Source organism: Sphaerodactylus townsendi, linkage group LG12, assembly GCF_021028975.2.
Source record: "Sphaerodactylus townsendi isolate TG3544 linkage group LG12, MPM_Stown_v2.3, whole genome shotgun sequence".
In the NCBI taxonomy this organism is placed as follows: Eukaryota; Metazoa; Chordata; class Lepidosauria; order Squamata; family Sphaerodactylidae; genus Sphaerodactylus; species Sphaerodactylus townsendi.
Genome location: NC_059436.1, coordinates 33,418,434 through 33,441,309, shown reverse-complemented (window position 1 = coordinate 33,441,309; position 22,876 = coordinate 33,418,434). Strand labels below are relative to the sequence as shown.

Genomic DNA, 22,876 nt, shown 5'->3' with positions numbered 1-22,876 from the left:
ATTGCACAGAAGTCTTTTCTGTTGTCCTTGTGGCCTTCCAATATCTGTTTGGGAGGTTGTAGATGGGGAATGCCGTGGAAGTTTTCATGAGAGAGGAAACTGCTGGAAAAGTCTGGCCTCTAACTGCAGCTGCCAGAAGCTGCAAGTGAATACTTTCTCAAATGCGCCTTGGCTCACCAAGCTCTGCAGTATCCATGTATGCAATCCCCCCCCCCCAATTTTCAGTTTTGTGTGTTGTCCTCTTTATTATAATTACTACACATTTGTGGCCTTTATTCCATTGGCTTCAGTGGAAACACATTTCCAGCTGTTGCTCTCCCCCTGCCCCATCCACCTGGGATGAAATTCTCAGAGTTTCTGTCCTCTTCAATGAGACCCTTCCTGCCAGATTTCAGGAAAATATCAGGTATTTGTTTTACAGGCAATTTAATTCTCACCTGCAGATCAGACAGATTGAAACAACCTGGTGTACCTGCTTACATCTAAAGCAGAAACATGGTGGGGTGGGTGTTTCTTTTTAAATAAAAATGAATTATGTGAGTGAAAAGGCCTAAATTCTACCCCCACCCCACAAATATGCTGGGGCCTGAAGCATTTTCTCCTGGCCAAGTCTTCAGTGCCTATCAGTAGTTTGTCCTGTTTGGTGGCAAGATCTGTATAACTATGTTCATTGGAGAACGTCTGTATCACTGTCCTCATTTTCCACCCTCTGACCTTCTTGAACTCTTAGCAAGAGAACCAAGACCCAGCTAGCTGAATATGATCTCCTTTGATCTGGAAGATCATAGGCAGAGAAAAATCCTTCCTGATGCTTGCTATCTGAGAGTTATTAGCTGGAGATATCAGGGACTGAATCTTGGACCTTCAACAGGTAAAGCAGGTGCTCTGCAACTTAGTTATGAACCTTCCCTGAAGAGTTGTTGTGAAGCTAGAAGAAAGTTGTGAAGTTGTGAAGCTAGAAGAAAGGCAGAGCATAGTGTAGTTCTGGAGAACAGCCTCACTTTGAGGAAGATATTTTATGTTCTGTGGCATCTTAATTACCTCATTTGTGGCTAACAGGCTGTTTTTTGACAAAGAAATTAACTGGACTCTTTCCCTGCGTCTCTAGCAAAAGTGATATTGTTCACCACAGGTGATATTGTCTGTCTTGGTTTTAATCTGGTCCCAAGAAGGTCCAGGGTCCTACAGAATGAAGACACAGAATAAAGTTACACATTCAAAATGAGAACAGGAGGATAGCTCAGATGGTGAAGAGAGATATAACTGGAGGTTTTTTTCTTGAGAAGTGAAAGTTATTTTCATTCATGTTCACTTCCATGCTAGACTACTGTAACACACTCTGCTGGGCTGCCTTTGAAGACTTCGGAAAATCCAAATGCTATAATATGTGGCAGCAATGCATTATAAAACGGAGAATTCATAATTCCACTTTTTTTTAAAGCACCTTTGCTTTACTGCTTTGCTTGTAGGTCCAATTAAAAATTTCCTTGAAGAATCTCTGCTCCTATATGAACCTTCCTGTCAATTAAGATCGGCAGCAGAGAACTATGCATTAGGCTGGTCAATGACCAAGGCTGAGCCTTCTCTCTTGTGGCACAAATGCAGAACATGCACAGATTGTCAGACCTTTCGTGCCTTAGGTGCCAGATAAAAACGTCTCTTTCTTTTTCTCAGCCTTCTGCTAATGGCATTGTAAATTCCGTTTTGTTTAGGTTTCATTCATGTTTTGACTAACCCTTATTGAAATGCTTTTAAGCACCCTGTGCTGCTATTTTTTGTTCTGCCGTATCACTGTTTGTACTGATTTTTATCGATGTTATTCGTTTTATAATGGGGTTTTTTAGTGGTTTTTGAAATGCTATAACCCAATTCAGGTATGTTTTATAGAGTGCAACTAAAAAAAATAAATAGCTATTTTTATATAGTTGATCAAGACTCTCCTCCCTTTGTATTTTTCACATTGCCAGAAGCCAACTATGTGCGTAGTTCTCAAAAGCAGTGGGAAGGAACCAGGAGGCTATGGTTAACTCACTAACATCACGTCATATTTTCCGAATGCATTTATAGAGGATGGCACTAAGAAATGCCACCTCTGACACAACTGTTTTGTGGTTGTGACCTACCACCCAAGGTCAAAATTCAAAACATGCCCAAAGTTTCTAAAAAATTGGGGACCTTGCCCTTGGTGTTTGCCAAGGTCCACCTAGTGTCGGAGCTGTCCCTGAAAAATAGATGGCAAATGTGCATTACCTGAAACATTCAATTGTGATGCGGTTTTCTCAATCCCTGCAAAGAGATTCTGATTTTTTCTGCTAGGCTTCGTATGCGTTTTGCACACGTGTTTTGTTCATGTAGGGGAGAGAACACAGAGATCCCTCCTGGGAACAAGTTGCCACATACAAACCGTGAACCCATCAATATGCTTCTGTCCTCTTCTGGCACATAAAAGGAGCACAGATTGTTTATGTGAAGCTGCCGCTCCCAGCTGCAATGAGACGTGGTGAGCGACACTCCCACAAAACTGACCTCATTCAAAGCTCAAAATAAAGCATTGACCAGGGCAGTGGATATAAAGCAGTGAAGATGTAATCGCATGACAATGAGACTCATTCTAAAAGTTTTCACTTGAGCCACTCAGTATTTTTTTTTCTTTCTAACCCCCCTCTTCCAACTCATTCCAGCTGCTGGGAATCAATGTGCCTCTTTTGTAAATATTTTAGTATGACTTCTGGCTTCGTTGCCGCTTTGTGGGAGTGTCACCTGTCTGTCCCGTTGCAGCCAAGCAGCAGTCTTGCTGAAGCAATCTGTGCTCCTCTTACATGTTAGAAGAGACCAGAGCATGTTGATGGATTTATGGTTTTTATGTAGTAACTTGTTCCCGGGAGGGATCTCTGTGTGCTCTCTCCCTGCTACATTAACAAAACACATATGCAAAACTCATAAGCGGGATCCCACACAAAATCTTTGCTGACAGGAGGAATTTTTGTCAGTGGAGCAGGATTTCTGCACTTTATTCTTCCCACTGCAACCCACAATACCCTCCCAAAATTCTACTCCTGACCTTCAGGAACATTTGAGAGGAGAGTCAGAGGTCTGCCAAGGAAGAGAATAGCTGGCAGGAATCACTCCCTGACTCCTTCCTTTAGTGGACATATTCCAGCAACTGGTTGTGGTGGGTTTTCTGGGCTGTGTGGCCGTGGTCTGGTGGATCTTGTTCCTAACTTTCGCCTGCATCTGTGGCTGGCATCTTCAGAGGATACTTCACTCAGGAAGGGCCGGGCCCCCAGGCTGGAAGTCTGAAGCCAGATGTTTGCTTGTAGAACATCCCCTTGGACCTGCTCTTACTTTCAAGGCTTGATTCTTTCCCTGCTTCCAGATCCGTCCTTAGACAGCTCCTGTGGTGATTGCTGCTTAACCTTGTGGTAATAAAGATCCCGCTAATATGGTTTCGGCGTCTTTGAAACCCTTAATAAATGTAGATGCTGAAAGCCTTGGACTCCTGCTGTCCTGGTTCCTCAGAAGTTTTGCAAATGACAATCCCAGTCAGACATATTTTAAAAGGTGAAGGTCAAGATCTTCAGTATACTGCACATGCCAGATGTACCTGGAATCCTTTCCAACTACCTGCTGTGGCTGATTTTCAGAAAACTGTTGCTTTAGCGACTTCAGGATAATACTGTCAGAAATATTTTTAATACTTCAGTTATGGTTGTTAAAAGCCAGAACATACACTATATTCAAAATGCCTTGCAAAATGTGGAAAAGGTAGTTGAGCTGCAGAGGCTAAACCTTTTACTCGAGTCATGAGTCTGGTCATAACAACCAAATGGATTCAGGCAGCCAGAGGAAGACTAAAGTGGTACACAACTGGTGCTAGTTGCCAAGCAACAGAAGCAACTGGTGCTGGTTGCCAAGCAACAGAATGGTGATGGCTGGTAAAAACTCCCAACCTCCCTTCTGATTTTATAGAAGGATGAAATAAATAACACTGATTACTAGATTACTATGTGGGATTTTTAGTTCTCGGCTGCTCATTTTGCTGAAACCTTCCAACGCCAAACACAAAACAGCTGCTGTAACTATGTGAAAGATGGAAATTAAAAAGATAAAAGTTGAAAACAGTGCCCTGCCCTGTGACCCTAAACTATTCTGGAGTTTTGTGCTGCTTTGCCTAGATGGCTTATTATTTTCCCTTTAAAGAAACACTTGAGTTCTCTCAAGTGGAATAGCCTTATCTTGAAAGGTAACATAAAAACGTTCTAAGGAAATAAAACAAAGTGATTGACCTGTGCATGGGGACCACTGAGCCCAACTGCGTTGGCCAAACAAGGCAGCATGGTTAACTCACAATCTCAAGAACTGCTTCATGCCATTTCCATTTCCCACCATTGTTCCTGAAGATGCTTATAAATAGGATGAGTGTTACTGACAAGAAATCAGAAATGAATAAATTTCTCATTGTGTGGAGGGGGTCATAGAATCATAGAATACAATCATAGAATCATAGAGTTGGACGAGATCCCAAGGGACCATCGTTCAACCCCCTGCAATTCAGGAACACACAATCAAAGCACTCCTGACAGATGGCCATCCAGCTTCTCTTTAAAAACCTCCAAAGAAGGTGACTCCACCACACTCTGAGGTAGTGCATTCCACTGTTGAACAGCCCTTACTGTCAGGAAGTTTTTCCTGACGTTTCAGTGGAATCTCTTTTCCTTCACCTTGAACCCATTACTCCTTGTCCTAGTCTCTGGAGCAACAGAAAACAAGCTTGCTCCCTCACCAATATGACATCCCTTCAAATAGCTAAACATGACTATCATATCACTTCTTAACCTTCTCTTCACCAAACTAAACATACCCAGCTCCCTAAGTCTCTCCCCGTAGGTCATGGATTCCAGACCTTTTACCATTTTGGTTGCCCTCCTCTGGACCTGTTCCAGCTTGTCATTCTTCTTGAATTGCGGTGCCCAGAACTGTACACAACATTCCAGGTAAGGTCTAACCAATGTAGAATAGAGAGGTACAATTACATCCCTCAATCTAGAAACTATACTCCTATTGATACAGCCCAGAATCAGATTGGCTTTCTTGGCCACCATATCACACTGCTGATTCATGTTCAGTTTGTGGTCTGCTATATTTTATATATTTTATACCTCCAGCATAACTGTGTTGGGGTTTTGAGCATGGCCTGAATAGCTGTGGTATGTCTGACACCTTCTTGGGATTCACAATTGGGGTCAGTTATTTGTACAAGCGCAGGGCATGTTAGCAAAACACACGGCAATCTCCCTCAGACCAAGTCAGGTCATTAGTTTATCTAGCAGACTGGCTTCCTTGACGTGACAGTGATATCTCCAAAGTCTCAGACAAGCAGGGGTCTCTCCCAACACTTGCTGTTCCAATGACACTGAACCTAGAACCTTCTGCATGGAAGGGGTGTGCCCTGCTGCTGATCTATTTCCCTCCCCTATACACACACTTCCCAAGAAACTATTGGATAAGAAGCTTATTTTATTCTTTATTGCACTGCATTAATTTAAGAAAATGTTAGGAATTGTTTACATGTAGTAAAAGTATTTAGCAAAATAGTCAGTTTGCACAGAAAGGTAAAGAGGGCAGAATAAGGAATAAGCAGCTCACAGCACTGAGATCCTGCCACAGTAAAAACCATGGCAGGAAGACACTCTTTGTGGGTGACATTTTACACAGCTTCTAAGGGTTCTTAGAAATGCAAGGAGTGACTGAAACCCTGACATGAGAGCTCTTAACAAGCAACCGGCTGGACAGAGATACAACAACAATTAGAAGTCACTGTTCATTAAACTGTATCTGCTCCCCGATCATTGTACATTAAAGGGCTCAAACTTGCCCTGGTTTTCCTGGGGGATTAGTGGTATTAATTGCCCAGCTGACACAATCTCCTATGATTCTTCACATGAAAGATAGCAAAGAAATGTAGCTACCAGAGCTCAGATGCAAATAAATACAAGAAACAGCAGAGGAAGACCCAAATGCAAGGGAGGGCAGGAGGAGAAAGTCTGCATTTGGACAGCATGACAATCCCGGAAGGACACAGCTTCTTGCTGCGCTCCCACAAAGCACACCTGAAAGTTTCTTGGTTTGGGAAGCCTTGAATCAGGCTCCAGTTTCTGTAACATCTGAATACAGGAACCCGGGCAGTTGTTTGTCCCCTTAAACCAGGATTCCAAGCAGGTATCGGCTTCAGAATACTGGCTTGAGGGGAGGACACAAATGCTTGCAAATTGGAACTCCATTCAAGATTTCTCCAACCAGGAATCCTTCAATCGTGTGTCATATGTGAGAGGCGGTCTGTCATGATCCCCCAATATGGCCAGTGTGCTGTTTTGCTGAACAGGATCGGGGGCTCTGAGGTGGCTGCCTGCCAGGGACAAAGTGGTCAGAAAATAATTATCCACCCTCTGTGAACTACCTAGAAATGGGAAAATGCCTAGATGTTTGCATCTCCTGATCTGCCTTCCCTCCTGTCCCTGCCTGGCTTCAGTCTATTTCCAGGTCACTGTCCTCACTGTAGAAGGAGGAGGCCTGGCAGATGGACGTGAGGAGCACCAGGTCCTTTTCGGGAAGCAGGCCACATTCTTGCAGGAACGCCTCCAAGTCCACCGCAAAGAAGTCTTCGCCCAGTTGGTCGGTGATACGCACAAAATTGCCGATGAGTTCCCCGCCCTTGTAGACCAGAAGGGTCGGCAGTGCATTGTTGGTGAAATGAGCGCTAGCACCAATCAGGGAGCTTCTCACCCGGCAGAACTTGACTGCAGGGTACTCGGCAGCAAGGCAAATCATGCAGCCGTTGAGGGCTTCAGCCCCGGGGACGTCATCCTCGTAGATGTGGATCATCACCAGTGTATTCTTGTGCCCCATGTCGATGGTGTCAAGGAAAGCCTCCCCGCTGTGGATCTCAAACACTTGCTTGAACTGTTGCCCACTATGCAGCTGCTGCCGCATCTCTTCCATCCGCTGCTTGCGGTATTGCTGCAGGAACTCCTCGTCGTCGGCACTCTCGTTCAGCATGCTGTACTCCTGCAGAGTAAGCTAGGAGAAATGGTGGGGGAGGGGGGAGAGGAAATATCAAACACCTTTTAATGGCAGGCTGCAAAGGGGGTGGGGAGAATCCTCCAGCTATATTTGTGTTAAGTTGTTGAGACCCTTTCAAAGTGTGCTTTTGGTGGGGGGACTGTGTGCATATTCATTGTGGGAACTGATGGGTGCAGAAGTTTGGACAACAGGGCACATATGCACACCCACCAGCCAGTCTGTAAAATTCTGAACCATGCAAATAGAACAGGGAAAACATTCATTCCTAGGATTCTTGGGGTGAACCTGCAAATCAGAACACTAAACAGAATAAAACCAGGATAAGTTATTGACAACATGGATGTTCAAAACAGTGGAACACGGGGTCCAATTTGGCAGCTGCAGGAGGAGGAAGATTGTCATGGCAGTCTAAAAGAAATGCATTTTTAAACCTTAAATATCATCCAAAATGAATGCCAGATAGAGAGCCCATGTGTAGGCTGCTCTGCTTGGATTTTCCACCTAGAAAACAGTACTGCTGTCATTCCAAAACGTGGCACGTAGCTGTTTTCTTGGGGACATGTTCCGCCACCCTCACCTTCCCATTCAGCTTCTCCTGAAGTTCTTTTTGCTTTTTTTGGTCTTCTTCCTCAGTCAGGTGTGATCTGCAGGTCATGGAGAGCTTCTTGATGAGCCTCTCCATTTCCCGGCACTGCTCCACACGCTGCTCTGTCTCCAACTGCTTGAACCTTCTCCAGTCATTGATGACGCCTTTAGGACCTGGAGAAGAGAAGAGAGAAAGAAATCAAGGAGGCATCGGAGATCAGAAGAGCTAGATCAGCTGCAGACCTCAGTTGTCACTCTGGACTGGAAGGAGTTCACAAGAGGTGGGGCCATGGCTCAGCCCTTGTTTTGTAGACAGAAAGTGGCAGGTTCAGTCCCTAGCAAGGAGGGTCTCAGGTAATTGGTGCTGGGGCAGATCTTTCTCTGCAAGAGGCCCTAGAATGCGGTTGCCTGTCAGAAGACCAAGGGATAAAGCAGCTTCACATGTTCTACTTAAGGATAAAAGTTACGAGAAGCCACAATTACAAACAATTTCTAATGGAAGAATTTCGAATTCCATTCCAGCTTTCCGTTTTGAGAAGCCAGTAGCAAAATGAAGAGAAAATCAAGGACAGTCTTTTGCATTAGCCCCTTTCAGACATGCATACACACATACAGAGAGCCAAGGAACAGTGCTTAGCAAGACCGTGGACTACCTGTGACACTCCCCATATGTTCTGGTATCACGGAGAACAAGCTAATCTTGCATGAGCATATGCCTTAGGTATGCATGAAAGAAGACCCAGAAAAATCCAGTTGTCACTTCACAGATACCAAAGCTGCATGGACATGAAAAATGCATGCATTCCACTATTTAGACAGGATGACAGTGTGCACCAGAAGCAGGGTTGTGCACCAATATGCATGGTAGCTAGGCTCCCAGTTGCTTGGTTGTATTGTCCAATGCCCCCAAAGGTCCAGGGTTAAGAAGTAAACTAATTGATTTTGGTAGGCAAACTTCATGCTGAGCAAAGGACCATAATTGAGGTTGTACGCACCTGTGTTCACGGCACTGCCATCACTGCTCAGCTCCACTTCTGCAGGTCCGGAGCTAGAGAGGGAGCGCTGCTCCTTGTCTTGATCCTCCTTGTCGCTATCCTCATCCTCGCTGCTGCTGTAGTAGTACTGAAGTTTCTCGCCCAGCAGTTTATCATCCAAAGTGGTCATCGTGGGAGCTGCAGAAAAGAACAGCAGACAAGAGTTTGTGCACCAGCAGCTTGATCTGGACGCTGCCAGAAATGGGCCCTTGAGGGTGCCTCACAGCATGCAGATCGGCAAGATACAGGAGGGATGGGGACTCCACGCAAGCGTTATAAGCTGCAAGAACAGGCAGTGAGTGTGGCTGCAGTCTTTTAACAAGAGATTTGCGCCCATCCACTTTCACCATTGGATGCGGGGAGGCGAATGGTGCACTCGTGACCATTTTAGGGCAAAAAGAGGGAAAAAAAGAGCCTGTAAGCTCAGCTTGATCATTATATTCTTGATCTTCTGCTAAATAACAGCATGAATCAGCAACATCCGCTGGTTTATAGGAGGGGATTACTTTTCTATTTGGCCTGGAGATGAGTTTTATGTCATTCCAAGCTTTCTACACCAAGAAGTACCTATGGCCTGACGGATGTGCTCTATACAGAACCCGCACAAGAATGTAACATACCACAATGCCCACTCTTCCGAGGAAGCCAGTTTAACCACACGGTGTACAGGTCAAGATGAGCATGGCCACGACGGGGGCAGCAACAGCCCAGCATTAGAACCAATTATTAATCCCTGCCTTTATCCAAAATGAGATCCCCTCTTAACCATCAATTTGCAAGCAATAGCTCTGTAAGCCATCTGGCATACAATCTGTTAAAGATAAAAGCAACAGGCTCTCTTACGAAAACACTGGCAAAAATGAAAGCTGACAATCCCCCCAAAGCGAAGAAGTGGCTGGCCCAGAACGGGAGTCTCTCTGATGTTATGGTAAAAAATGCAATTTACTTATGGGATTTACTGTCAAAAAGTCACAGGGAGCGGCTCTGGCTTCGACAGCTTTGCAGAAAGAACAGAGGAAATTTACTGTGTTTATTGAAAACTGTTAAACATGACAGCTAAATGGAGCCTCCATGTGTAGGGGCACTACATCCTCTAAATACACAGTCTGGAGACAGACAATGGGACAGGGTTGTTGCTTTCACACCTTGCTTGTGAGATTCCAGACAAATCTGGCTAGCTGAGATCTAGAAAAGGATGCTGGGCTAGACAAAGTTTTGAGTTCATCCACCAGGGCAACTATTTTGTTCTGAAGATGTCCCAAGAATGATTAAAGGATGATTCAGACATGCACACTCTTCTTTCACAGACTGATAAAGTCATGTGTGAAGAAGTGTTGTGTAGGGATTAGAGTGTTAAACTAGGATCTGCAAGTCCTGGGAACCTCTCTGCTACAAACATTGCAAAGTGATCTCCGGTCAGGCATTCTTTAGCCTATCTGAAGTTTGTTGCACAGACAGAACTGTGTATCCACTCAAATGCAGTACTTGGTAAAACACTGCTAGCATGCATATTTGACTAAGATGTCTGGCAACAGGTGGGCATATGCAAACATGCCCCATTGGAAAACTACAATTTCTAATGGGGCATGTTTGCATATGCCCACCTGTTGCCAGACATCTTAGTCAAATATGCATGCCAGCAGTGTTTTACCAAGTACTGCATTTGAGTGGATACACAGTTCTGTCTGTGCAACTTTTAAAGGCAGGCAAAATTCACAACATTCCACTAGAGCAAGAGCAGCAAAGAACCCAAGCCCCCAGACCCAAACCAGCACAAAGTCTACCAATGAGGCAAGAGGGCCACCACCCACATGGAAGTTGTGCTCCTGCTTCTCACCTTTCCAATTCTCCCTGAGTTACCATCTAAGGCCACAGGCAGAAGAAGCAGCCCAAAGCAACAGATGCTCAGCAAGTATCTGTTGGTTTGGGCTATCCTGGCGGAAGGGAACATGGCAGAACATCAGAGGAGGGAGTCTCAAGGATTGAGTTAAAATCTTTAGCAAAAAAATATTTAACTAGACACAGTGTGTAACAGACTTCTCTCTGTGATACATCTCTGAAGATGTCATCCACAGGTGCAGGTGAAACATTAGGAACAAGATCTACCAGACCACGGCCACGCAGCCTGGAAAACCCACCACAACCACTTTAACAAAAAGTATGTTAAAAACACAAGGTCTGGAATACAGGCTACCCGTTGTTAAAAAGCAGTATGACCTGTGACAAAGATCTCAGAAATTGTTGATGGCACAATCATTATAAACAACCAATACAGGACCATACAGTCATCATAAATACAAAACAAGATCATTAAAGAAAATGCTTCTGGAAATGCACCTTACAGGTATTTTTACGTGAAAATGGGAAACCCTTATATCTTGTGTGGCCTGATGCTGCCTATTATCACAAACCATGGGTCTTTCACCATTAAAATGGGCTCATACTGAAATCCTGTATTTAATGACCAATGTTTCCAGATATGGGTACCGCCATCCAGTAATATTTTTTCAAGGAACATTTTTGCATTGTAAATTTTGCATTGTCATCCACATATCTTTCTCACCCACTTCTGCAGCTTTTTGTCTACTGTTATCCAAATTGGCAAATCCCAGTCTTTTTGCACCGATTAGTAGACACTGCACGCTGACCAACTGAATTGTTGTATATGTTTTGTAATCTGTCTTGAATCTTAGCATATATAAAGGAAACAAATGTTTACAGACAGCACCCAGAATGGGATGTGTTTTTTATAGGCAGAGATAAACACTGCTTGCCATTGGCCTGGGCTTTGTGCCACTGGAAGTCAGATTATGGAAGATTAGTAACCAGCTCAAAGGCCAAATGACATGGATGAAAAAGCAGAGGGAAAGGAATGGCTTTGGAATGCAGCCGAAACCTACAGCAGAGGCACCATGAAGAGGTGAAGGGCTGTGGCAGCCACTCTCAACCCTTGTGATGCTAAACAAACAGTAACACTTAACACATGCTGAAGCCCAAACTGGATGACATCTTAGTTGCACCTTACCTGAGAATAACCAAATCCCTCTGTTAAATAAATCTGGTACAGGGGTCTGCAACCTGCGGCTCTCCAGATGTTCCTGAACTAAAATTGGCCATGCTGGCAGGGGCTGATGGGAATTGTAGTTCATGAACATCTGGAGAGCTGCAGGTTGCAGACCTCTGATCTAGTAGGATTAGAGCCCACTGAGGTCAACAAGAAGAGTGACTCAACCAGGTATTAATATAACCAGCCTAGAAAGTCAGGCTTCAGTTGAATGGTGGTTTCCAGTTCCACTTCTAGGCAAACCTGCCTTGGAAGTTATCCCACTGTTCAGTATTTGGCAGCCCTCCACAATGTGATCAGAAGCCAGGGCACTGGACAGCTCCTGGGATGATCAATACTTTGTGTTCTAATTGCTAGAACCCTCCACAATGGGATCAGCAGCCAAGGCCCTGGACAGCTCCTCTGCTGATCAATGCTTTGTGTTTTATTTGCTAGTGCCAAACCAACTGACAAGGCCATATGTGCTTTGGCAGCCCCATGCAAATAACACCATGAAAATAAAAAAGAAACAGAATTAGGGGCAGTCTTGAATGTATACCCTGCTTTTCTCAACTGTAAGAAATCTCTTGTAAGTAGCTTACAAGCTCCTTTCCTCCTCACAACAGGCAACTTGTGAGGTAGGTGGGCCTGTGAGAGTTAAGAAAGAATTGTGACTAGTCCAAGGTCATCCAGCAGGTTTCATGTGTAGGAGTGGGGAAACAAACCTGTTTCACTAGATTAAAATCCACCACTCATGTGGAGGAGTGGGGAATCAAATCCGGTGCTCCAGATTAGGCCCATCAGTCTTAACCACTATACCACACTGGCTGTCAAAGGAAAAAGGCAGCCATCAGTAAATATTCCAAATCTTTTGAACACAGGAGAAGATATACTTTCTCTCTGCTGTGCAGGCATGATGAGCATGGAGCTTTGATTGTACATTATGTCTCCTCCTTTCCCTTTCTGTTTTGTTTGATACCCACATTTTATGCCCCACATAACCTCAACACCAGAATGAGGACCCCAGAAGACAAACAGCAAAGTCCCAAAAATATTATTTCTGTGACTGCAAAACTAGAAGATGGGAGACTACATGGTGGTGGGTATGTGCAAGCCAGCCATATCTCCCCATTCTCGGTGCCATCTGTGTTCTCACTTGCTATGCTTTCCTGGGGTTTTAACAGTTGCCTTCCAGGCAGAAATATTCAGGAGTGAGGTTTCACTGCCAGCAAAATTAAGAAAGGGGAGAAAGCTTTTCTGGGTGAACTAGGCCCCCAGCTATGGTTAGCTATTTGCTAGCCCTATGCAACAATCCCCCAAAGCCATTGATGAATCTTGAATCCAGTGAATCATTTGTGTAATGATTTATTGTGGGGGTGAACCAAGGCTCCCGCAACATCTGTGATGATCCCATCTACCTGGATTTCTCTCTATGGGGCAAAGATGTATCCCAAACTCTAAAGCATGCAGTTACAAAGACCCAGCTAGATAGTCTCCCCCTTTCTATCCCCAATAAATAATTTGTAATCCTTGTACCCAATAATACTTCTCATAACCATAATCCCTAAGGCATAGCCAAGGTTTCCATCGACTACTTCCCCTCACAAAGCACTGATGTGAATCAGAGCCAAACAAGCCCCCCCCCCCCCCCGCACCAACTAAGGACTACCAGCCTAACCCCCTAAAACCTCCCCTTAGACTCTCAGACTTCGAGCAACGGCCTCTCCCGCTCCCCTCTTCTCTAATAAAGCGAGACCTGGAAAGACCTTTCAACATTTTATTTCAGCATCAGGTTCTGCAGATTTATGCCGGAACAAGCCCTGTATTAAGTCTTTGCAAAATGCCAGTCTATCTTTGCTCCGACAGACTCTCGGGGCTCAATAGCGGGATTGTCTGGAAATAGCAGGTTAGACCCCTCCCTGCATCCCGTGGGAGCCTCCACCCCTAAACCTCCCACTCCTACAATGCCCCGGCTATTGTTTTCCAGCCGCCAAAAGATACGAACCTCGGCAGCCCCATAAGTCTTCAAATTATCCCCCTCCCCGCCCCTGTTCACCCCCCCCCTTCCACCCCCACTCACTTACCCGCCCGCGTTGCCCTCCTCCTCTCTGCAAGGCTAAGGCGGAAGCGTAAAGGATGCCGGGAAAATCGAACCGAGGAGGGGGACCCAGAACACAGAGGTAAAAAAAGTAGTATTTTGCGCAAACGTCACTTCCGGTTTATGTTCAAGCAGCGTGGGTGGGGTTGCGCTTGTAATTCACACCTTTGACCACTGGAGGGCAGCAGCACCCCCAGCGGCTCCCCTGCCCAAAGAGGCTCGGACACTCCACAACCTCGACGTGGGGCCTCGTGCGAAGGTGGCGCCCTAGGGGCTCTCGGCTACATTGTCCACAAACGGGCTGCCAAGCTCAAAGAGGCCTGGGAAGATAGCGGAATCACCCCATAACATCCACGTGCGGTCTCGTGCGAAGGCGGCGGTCAGCGTGGCGTGGTCCAGGGGAGGGACCGGGGGGGGGGGCTCTCCTGAGCACTGTGGGGCAGATTCTCCTCAGCTGCGGCACCCGATCAGGACGGGGGAGGGGGGGTCCCTGGGGAGCCAGGCCAAGGGGGGGCGTTTGAAGCCAATGACGGGAGCCCCTCCCTCCTGCCGCTTGGATGGCCGGCGGGGTGCCGATATGTCATTTTGGTGCAGATATGTCTAAAAGTGCACCCCACTGGCGTAATGCCCATTGGGCAAGGTGGACAGCTGCCCAGGGCATCACCTTGTGGGGGGCATCAAAATGCAGGGTTCGTTTTTGGGTATTTTTAGTGGTTTTCCATTTTTGGCCTGCAGGGGGCGCAGTTTTTAGGCTAGCTAGCGGCACCAAATGTTCAGTGTATCATCAAGAGACTGTCCTTATGCGACCCCCCAAGTTTGGTGAGGTTTGGTTCAGGGAGTCCAATGTTATGGACTCCCAAAGGGGTGCCCCTATCCCCCATTGTTTCCAATGGGAGCTAATAGGAGATGGGGGCTACAGTTTTGAGGGTCCATAACTTTGGCCCCCCTGAACCAAACTGCACCAAACTTGGGGGGAATCATTAGGGAAGTCTCCTGATGTGACCCTGAAAGTTTTGAGACTGTGCCTTCAAAAATGTGCCACCCCAGCCTGCAACACCCATTGACAGCAATGCAGAAAACTCAACCCAGAACAAAGATTCTTGGGCAAATTTCAGGATGTTCTTGCAGGGAGTGCATTCTTGGACATATCAGCACCACAATTTCAGGGTATCATCTGGAGACTGTCATGATGGCACCCCCAAGGTTTGGTGCAGTTTGGTTCAGGGGGGCCAAAGTTATGGACCCTCAAAACTGTAGCCCCCATCTCCTATTAATGGGGGATGGGGCACCCCCTTTGGGAGTCCATAACTTTGGACTCCTTGAACCAAACCTCACCAAACTTGGGGAGTAGCATAAGGACAGTCTCCTGATGATATGCTGAAATCTTGGTGCTGGTATGTCTAAAAATGCACCCCCTGCAGGCACCAATGTCCTGGTGCCAAAAAAAAATGGTCGTGGTGGAGTGGCCACCCTTGGGGGGGGGGGGGCATCCAACTCAGGTTTTGCCCAGGGCTCCAGTTTGCCTCCTTACGCCCCTGGCAACAGGCCGTTTCTTTCCAGTTCCTGTTTCGCTTCCGCGTTGGCCGGGCGCACGCACGGACGTTGCACCCTTGGAATGATAGAAGTGTAACGATTTTTAAGGTTGGATTGAAATGATGGTAGAGTTGTGCGTGTGTGTGTTTAAACTCGAGGCGGTTTTACAATCAGTATATGATTAAAACAAGGGCATGCATAAAGATATAAATACTAAAACAAGATTAAAAACATTTAATTTGTAGATGGCGTAAAAAGAGTCCTAAACAATGTCCTAAAACCCGTTGAGATGCGGGTTGCCTTCATTCATGGCCGGCTTAACGGGGACCAGTACCGGTGAAGAAGGCGACACTTTGCACGGAGCAAGAAGGCGTGCTCCCCAACATATCCGGAGCAGTAGTGTTTGGGGGCGGGCGCTTCGCCGGCTCCTCCCCGGGGGCTGCCCGGCGACTGCTTTCGGGTTCCGGAGGCGAAGGCAGACTTCCATGGACTCGGCGGCGGTGGGGCCAGACGCGGAGCCGGATAGTCCGGCTTGGGGGGGCTGCCGACCCGGAGGACGCCTGGATATGAGCCATGGATTCGTAAGGCACATCAGACGCAACCAGATCGCCAGGTACCGATCTGTGGCGTGGGAAGATCCTGCGGGGAGCAGAGTTCCAACCCCCAACCTCAGCAGACAGCTCTGGAGAAATCCCCTTTCGTTGTGTGTGTGTGTGTGTGTGTACAGTTTCCGTCGAATTGATAGAAGCGCCTGGTTTTTATGTAGTTCGGTACAAATGCAGCTCATGCCTTATCGAATTTCCGGGTTGAAAGCCATTAAGTTCTGACCTTTACAACAACCCAGTGAGGTTGATCCGTGTTTTTATTGCATGTAGAGAAGGGGCTGTGTGAGAGACTGTTTAGCAAGGTCAAGGCAGAGGCGAAATTTGAAACGGGACTTCTTGTTTTGCCCCTCAAGTCTTATGCACTTCCTCCCGTTACAGTAACTTTTGGTGGTTCTAGTCATCTTCATATTTTAGTACCCTTTGGCATAAACTGTCTTGGTAACTCTTACAGCAGCCCTATAAGGTAAGTCAGTATTATTGCTCTCATTGGAGAATTTTACAGCGCATTGCCTATTGTAGGTTTTCCAGGCTGTGTGGCCATGTGGTTTTAGCTCCTAATGTGTCTCACTGAGACAGTCTCAGTAAATGTTGATTTGTGTCTTTGTGGAATTGTTACCTCTTTTCAAATAATTAGTTGCCTTTCCAGTTCATCTTTTTCTTTTTTAAGATAACTCTTTATTTTTTGTAATCTTACTTGAGGAGGTGACGAATTATGTGTCAGAGATATTTTCATGCAAGTGTCAGAGATATTTTCATGCAAGTGTTGCTTCCTTTCCAAACCACTGAGATGTCATCTGAGTTACTCAAATCTCCCCCTCTCCCCCTATTGATAAATAGAAATCAGTTCATGTCAAGATGAGGGGTGGAATGATTTTTAGGCTGGGACTTTATTGTACAGGATGCTTTCATAAAGGTTAGGTTTTAAATATTCCATCTGTTTTTACGTTATATTATTGATATTTGTAAGCTGCCGACCTCAGCATTGGCCAGGAATGGGCAGGGTGTAAATATAATAAAACAATGTTTTACCTGCATCTGTAGCTGGCATCTTCAAGGGTAAAATCACCAGACCATAGCCCAGAAAACCCACAACAACCAGGTGATTCTGGCCATGAAAACCTTCAACAATACATTACAGTGCACCTCCGTGTATACTTAGTTAGATGTAAGTTATACTAAACTCTGTATACTTCCAGGCAAGCATTCATAGAACTGCAGCCCTAGTAATGTAATTTTATAAAAAGAAAAGAAAGAGGATGAGTTGAACAGTTAGTTACTGATGATCCACACCAGGAGTTTTCAAACTTTTTTGAGCCTACAAGCACCTTTGAAATTCTGACACAGGCTGGTGCAACCACAAAATGGCTGCTGCAGGAGGCGGAGCCAACCATAAAACATCAGGGGGTGATGTTATGTATAACTCTAATTGTAACTCTTCAATATTTCAAGTAGAATCCATTTTAACGGGGGTTCTTTTCAACACACTGGGCACATGAAGCTGCTTTATACAGAATCAGACAGTTCATCTGTCAAGATCACTACTGTCTACTCTGAGGCCCCTGCTGCACAGCACATGTATAAACGGGTTGCAGTTCAGAGAAAGTAACCCGTTTTCCTGTTTTTGCATTCACACGCATCCATGCAGGCAGCGATTGGAGCCCACAGAAACAATCTGGGTTGCTGTTGCGCCTTTTTAAAAAATTTACTTCGCACCAATGCAGGCATTCATAAATAAACCCCCACAGCCATGCTGATGTCTCACAATACAGCCATCTGCACCTGCGTAAGCTACACAGAGGTAAGCCATGACATTTTTAAAAAGGAAAATGGAGACGAATAAAGCGCCTCATGCCTGGCCATTCATTTGCTCGCGGCTGCAACCCAGGATTTTTTAAAGGACTTGCTTATAGTGCGATTCTCAAAAAAACTGGTTTTGGGGAAATAATCCATGGCAGATGCATTTTCGGGGCGGGATCTGTGTGAAGTCCCCCCCCCCCCCAAATGGTTTCTTTTTACCGTCCTATACCCATGTTTATTGGCTTGTGTGGAAAGGGCCTGAGTGGCAGCAGCTCTCCAACACCTCAAGTCAAGGCCTTTCACATCACCTACTACTTGGTCCTTTCAAGCAGAGATGCTCAAGATTTAATATGGAATCACAGGCCTGAATATTTTAAACTGGCTGCTACATATCCAGTCAGAACCATCTGGAATGCCCGCTTGCTAAAAACACTTGATGGGTGTCAAGATGCCCTTCACATTGGGCTCCACACACAAAGAAAAGAAATCCTTAATAAACTGTCCTATATCAACAATATTACCTAACATTTTGTTGTTATAATTGGAGAGTATATATGGTGGAAGGGCAAGGCTGAAAACTGGCACTATAACAAACACAGAAAAAATTAGATTTAATTGTTGTCAGTGAATACAGGGAAAGATCTAGTCACTTTTTTTGGGACGTCAAGACACAGCTGACTTATGGTGACACTGTAGATTTTTCAAAGCAGAAGTTATTCAAATATGATTGGTCATTGTCTGCATCTGCCCCTACTCTTACAACAACTGCTTTTATAATTTTCTGCAGGATTAGGACTACAGGAAACAATTTGGTTATAAGATAGAAATTTTGGATGAAACAGGGTGCTTAGGAAAGAAAGATATCGCATGAGATAGATTAGGCAATCAAAGAAATTCTGCTATCATTAGAAAAAAAAAGAAGTCTCGCAATTAATGGGGGGAAGCTGTATGCAGGAGCACCTTCTCTGCTCAGCCTCCCCATTTAAAAAACCCTTCTGTTCTCTTATTTCCTTTCCAGGGATGACTATGATAAGGAGATGAAGCAAGCCAAGGAAAAAGTGAAGAAGAGGCACACACCAGCCCCAGCCCGGCCCAAAAAACCAGATCAGCAGGTCTATCATCCCCGTCAGAGAAGTGAGTTCAATCTGCCATATGTCTTGTCCACCTATGTCTTGTCCACCTATTTCCGGGGCTAGATTATGCCAAGCGCTTTCAAAGAACTTGACGCGTTACTGCAAAATATTTTAATCCCAAAGCAAATTCTTGCGGCCTGGATTAAAACAGACTGTGTGAATATTTTTTTTGTCTTTGTTGTTTACTTGCGTCATTGGTAATCTGCCTTCTCACTGAGATCCTGGTGGTTTGTGAGATTTTTAAAAATGCAATAAAACTGATTAACACAATTGGGAAACGAGGCAATAAAAAGTGTTATACCTACAAAAATATTTGTGCCTATTAAAGATAAATTTAATACAAAAATAATGCAAGAGGAATTGAGGGAAATGGCCACTTCTCCTAGCCATTCTTGTTCATTTCTTTCCAGGTAGAGCGGACGTCACATCTGGCCTGGAGTATGAGGGCTCCAGTGAGAGTGGCTCCAGTACTGAGCTAGACCCTTATGGACCACCACTCTTTTGCCTGGAATATGAGTCTGACAGTGGCAAGATCACCTCAGTTGTTGTGCATCAGGTATGGGCTTCCTGGAAGGCTGGAGCCACCCAGAGAATGGACCTCCTTCATGAGCTGTGCTAGGACTCACACATGCCCAGCCATTAACAAGTATCAATAACAGACTATGTTGCCTTTTCTCTTTTGGTGTATGCTGTAGCAGAAGGCAGGGATAGTTTGCATCTCACAAAGAGTATTCTGTGCCAGGAGCCAAAATGGATCAAATACCTGACAAAGTGGGGCGAAGCGCTTTGTCAGTTTCATCTTTTTAGCGCAGCATGGGCATAGATATGAAATGGAGAAAATACTTCTTTGGGACACCCAGTTGTCATTCTGTTGCCTGTACCCTCTGTGTAGGCTCAGCTTGGGTATTAGGGTCACAGTGTGCTGTGGGCTTCACCAAAAGGTCCCTGGGAGACTTGTTCAGTCATGTTCGAAGTTGCCATGGCTTCCAGCTGGGAAAAGGATCACATTGACTCAGTAATAACATATAGTGGCTTGGGTGCTAGGAAAAAGAGATTTTGTGGAAGTAGGGCACTTGCTTTAGGGAAGATGTCTGGATCTCAGCAACATGTAAACAACAACTGTGCTGATGATCTTGAAAGGTTCATAAGGCCTTCATTTCCTTCAGTGGTGAATTGGAGAAAACTACCAACTCAGCTTCTTCCTCTACTGTCTAACTCCCAACCCTCTCTTTTCCCTTTTAAGAGTTACCTAGGAGAATCCAAAGAGTGTCTGACTGGGAAATGAAAACAGAGAGGCTGGGTTTAGGGGTGGAAATCCCTGATTTCTTTAAAAAATAATTTTCCTGGATGTTTATTGTCTGCTGTGTGCAGCAGTGTATTTGTCCTGTACCCATCCTTTGTCAGTGGCCCATGTACTTCTTCCAACAGGACAATGACCCTGTTGATGTGGTAGAGAAGATCAGTGCCCAGAACCAACTGGACCCAGCTATGTGTGAGGCCCTGAAGAAGCGGGTGCAGGAGGAGCTGGAAAAACGACGGGTAAAACGCTGAGGCACAGTGGAGATATCTGTGTTTGCCTGGCTGAGAAATGCTTTCTGCAAAAGGGTCAGTGAACTTGTCCCACAGCAGCTGTCTTGGAGGCTTCAAGAGGGTCAGGGAGTTAGCTGAATCTTATTACAGGCACTGCTTCCTAGTAATGGCCTAAGACTTTGTTGTCTGTGCCTAAAAGGAGTGATTGTAAGGAGCCAGGACTGCAGGGAAAGAATGCCAGCCCGAAATGGTCCAGGGACTTTTTGAAAGCTATTCAGGAAGACGTAGTCTAGCTGAAACCTAATTGGATGGCCTCTTGCAGCTCTGAGGAAGGGTATCATAATTAAATCCCTTTATGGTGGTAGCCCAGCACCCTTTATCTTCTCTTACAAGTTCCTGCCTGTTGAATCTCTAGATTAGGTAAATTCACATTAATTGTTTTACATTATCTTGAGCTAAGCATTCAGTTTGCCTTTACCTTTAATGTGACCTTCGAGCAGCTTTATAAAAAGAATTCCCCAGGATGGTTGTTATGAGCCTGGAGGACAGTGTCAGGGGAGCAGGGCAAGCTACAAAACAACAGAGAAGCAGATGCTACACTCTACAGAAAGTATTGGACTTCCATAGGGTTGCTGGTGGCAGTGAGCCTGATAGTATGCATCTGGTCTAGACTTAGATTTGACTCACACGTATATCTTTTTACAGTGTGCTGTTTCAAAATGCATTGGTTCCAGATCAAAATCTCACTATGGCTATGTAGAAAGGCTTCTTTCTAGCATTTTATTGGCATTGATAAACTGTGAAACAGTTGACTTAGCTATGTCTAGCCTTCAGTTGAGTTCTCTTTTGGCTAAATTTGCTCTTACATTGTTGTGCATTAATAAATGTTTTCAGAAATTTTCTGCATTATTGTAAATAAATGCATGAAGCTAGTCCTGTTTGAATCCTTTGCTGCAGTTAAGAGCAGCATACTGGGATATGGATATGTTTTGGGAGTTTGTCACACCCAAGGAATGTATACATCTGCATTATGTTCTTTTATTCCACTTATGCAGTATCTAGCTTGTAACACAAATCTGCTTTGAATCTAGTCTGTGATGCTATTCAGCTTCTCAGAATCCAACAGGTAAAATTTACTTCCTCAACATGAAGCAGTCACTTTAACTCACAGAAAGATTCAGTAACCAAATGTACTGAAGTCAAAAGAAGATAATGAAGTACTATTTCTTTCAGAATGGTTGTTTTCACTTTATATGTTCATTTCATATATGACAATGTATCTTGATGGGCAGGGGCGCAGGGAAAAGAAGTGCCATTATAAAGTGAAAAGGTTGAATCCCTGAGGACATCCAGTAAAGATTTCTGTCTTGTAACCTGTTTTTTTTCACTGCATTTTATTGCATTATACAAAATTTAATTCTCATTCTCTAGTTACTGACAATTGCAACAAATCCACACCCACAGAATAAAAACAAAAGTTTGATCTGTTAATAAAGAAAGCCAGTGGTATCTCCTTGTAGCACTGAGAAGAGCACATTTGGAGGTGGTTCATTCAGCACTGAATTCTCAGCAATCTACACAAATATTCTGAAGTTGCATCAAAATAACTACCATGCGAGAGCTACCCAGCCAATGATTCTGTTTCCAGTGATGCCAATCAAATACCTTCAGGGGCTCATACATAGGTAATGAAGTAAGAGGTGTCTTTTTAAGTTTCTCATATACTCTGATAACCAAAGGTATTTTGCCTCAGGACATTTTCATTAACGCCAGAGTCAAATTTGTGACTAGTGATTGCTATGCTGGGTAATGCTGACTTGCTTCAGACATGAGCATCTTCTCATACATTTCTTATCGTTTGGATAATATTTTTCTCAAAAAAGGCTTATTAAAGTTTTATATGGATAATATTGTGACACAAATTAGCATCTTTGTACAAAAACAAATTTGTACTGTTGAAGGCTTTCATGGCTGGAATTCACAGGGTGCTGTGGGTTTTCCAGGCTGTCTGGCAGTTTTTGCTCTGAATGTTTTGCCCGCATCTATGGCTGGCATCTTCAGCCATATTTGATTATGTGCAAGTGGATGATTCCAAAATTATGTAGCTGATGTTTAAGGGTCCCATAATAGTATTGCCTGAGTATAAATGCATTATACAAAAAAAGATCTAGGGGTGTTCCAAAGTTTGGTTCCTCTTTTTGTTTATCAGTTGGATGATCTATTATAGTTGGTAAGAAGCAGTCTGAAAGCAACTAAAGACCTGTGGGTCATTGACAATGCAGTGAAGAGAATTAAATAGTGAGTTGGGTCTGCCAATATAAGATGGATTGACTCAATTAAGAAAAACTTGCCCCTCAGTTTTCAAGACCTGAGTAAGTCTGTTAACAATAGGGTCGCTGTAAAGTTACTTGACAGCACTTAACACACACATGCAGCTT

The 22,876-nt window shown here is 44.7% G+C and overlaps 2 protein-coding genes across 3 annotated transcripts; one reads left to right on the top strand and one right to left on the bottom strand.

The window, feature by feature from the left end:
* Positions 1 to 5,499: 5,499 nt before the first annotated feature.
* Positions 5,500 to 13,960, bottom strand: PDCL (phosducin like). The gene is made up of 4 exons (XM_048512715.1): positions 13,827 to 13,960; positions 8,661 to 8,837; positions 7,658 to 7,839; positions 5,500 to 7,077 (listed from the first exon to the last, which is right to left on the bottom strand). The coding sequence occupies exons 2-4, from the start codon at positions 8,827 to 8,829 to the stop codon at positions 6,526 to 6,528; spliced, it is 903 nt and encodes a 300-aa protein (XP_048368672.1). The 5' UTR covers positions 8,830 to 8,837; positions 13,827 to 13,960; the 3' UTR covers positions 5,500 to 6,525.
* A 140-nt stretch (positions 13,961 to 14,100) lies between these two features.
* LG12H2orf68 (linkage group 12 C2orf68 homolog) lies at positions 14,101 to 22,360 on the top strand. Of its 2 annotated transcripts, XM_048512719.1 has the most exons (5): positions 14,101 to 14,195; positions 15,619 to 15,986; positions 18,794 to 18,909; positions 19,319 to 19,464; positions 20,337 to 22,360. In XM_048512719.1, the coding sequence occupies exons 2-5, from the start codon at positions 15,682 to 15,684 to the stop codon at positions 20,457 to 20,459; spliced, it is 690 nt and encodes a 229-aa protein (XP_048368676.1). In that variant the 5' UTR covers positions 14,101 to 14,195; positions 15,619 to 15,681; the 3' UTR covers positions 20,460 to 22,360. The 2 variants fall into 2 exon arrangements, with proteins under 2 accessions (XP_048368676.1, XP_048368675.1); XM_048512718.1 differs by lacking the exon at positions 14,101 to 14,195 and having other exon boundaries at positions 15,310 to 15,986.
* Positions 22,361 to 22,876: the final 516 nt, after the last annotated feature.

What these genes read in the sequence shown, in the direction of transcription:
- LG12H2orf68 (XM_048512719.1), top strand. Translation starts at nt 15,682, where the DNA reads ATGGCCGGCTTAACGGGGACCAGTACCGGTGAAGAAGGCGACACTTTG. An exon ending in CTATCATCCCCGTCAGAGAA is followed by an intron (nt 18,910 to 19,318) that starts GTGAGTTCAATC and finishes ATTTCTTTCCAG; the next exon opens with GTAGAGCGGACGTCACATCT. An exon ending in CCTCAGTTGTTGTGCATCAG is followed by an intron (nt 19,465 to 20,336) that starts GTATGGGCTTCC and finishes TTCTTCCAACAG; the next exon opens with GACAATGACCCTGTTGATGT.
- PDCL (XM_048512715.1), bottom strand. Translation starts at nt 8,829, where the DNA reads ATGACCACTTTGGATGATAAACTGCTGGGCGAGAAACTTCAGTACTAC. An exon ending in TGGCAGTGCCGTGAACACAG is followed by an intron (nt 7,840 to 8,660) that starts GTGCGTACAACC and finishes TCTCTTCTCCAG; the next exon opens with GTCCTAAAGGCGTCATCAAT. An exon ending in AGGAGAAGCTGAATGGGAAG is followed by an intron (nt 7,078 to 7,657) that starts GTGAGGGTGGCG and finishes CATTTCTCCTAG; the next exon opens with CTTACTCTGCAGGAGTACAG.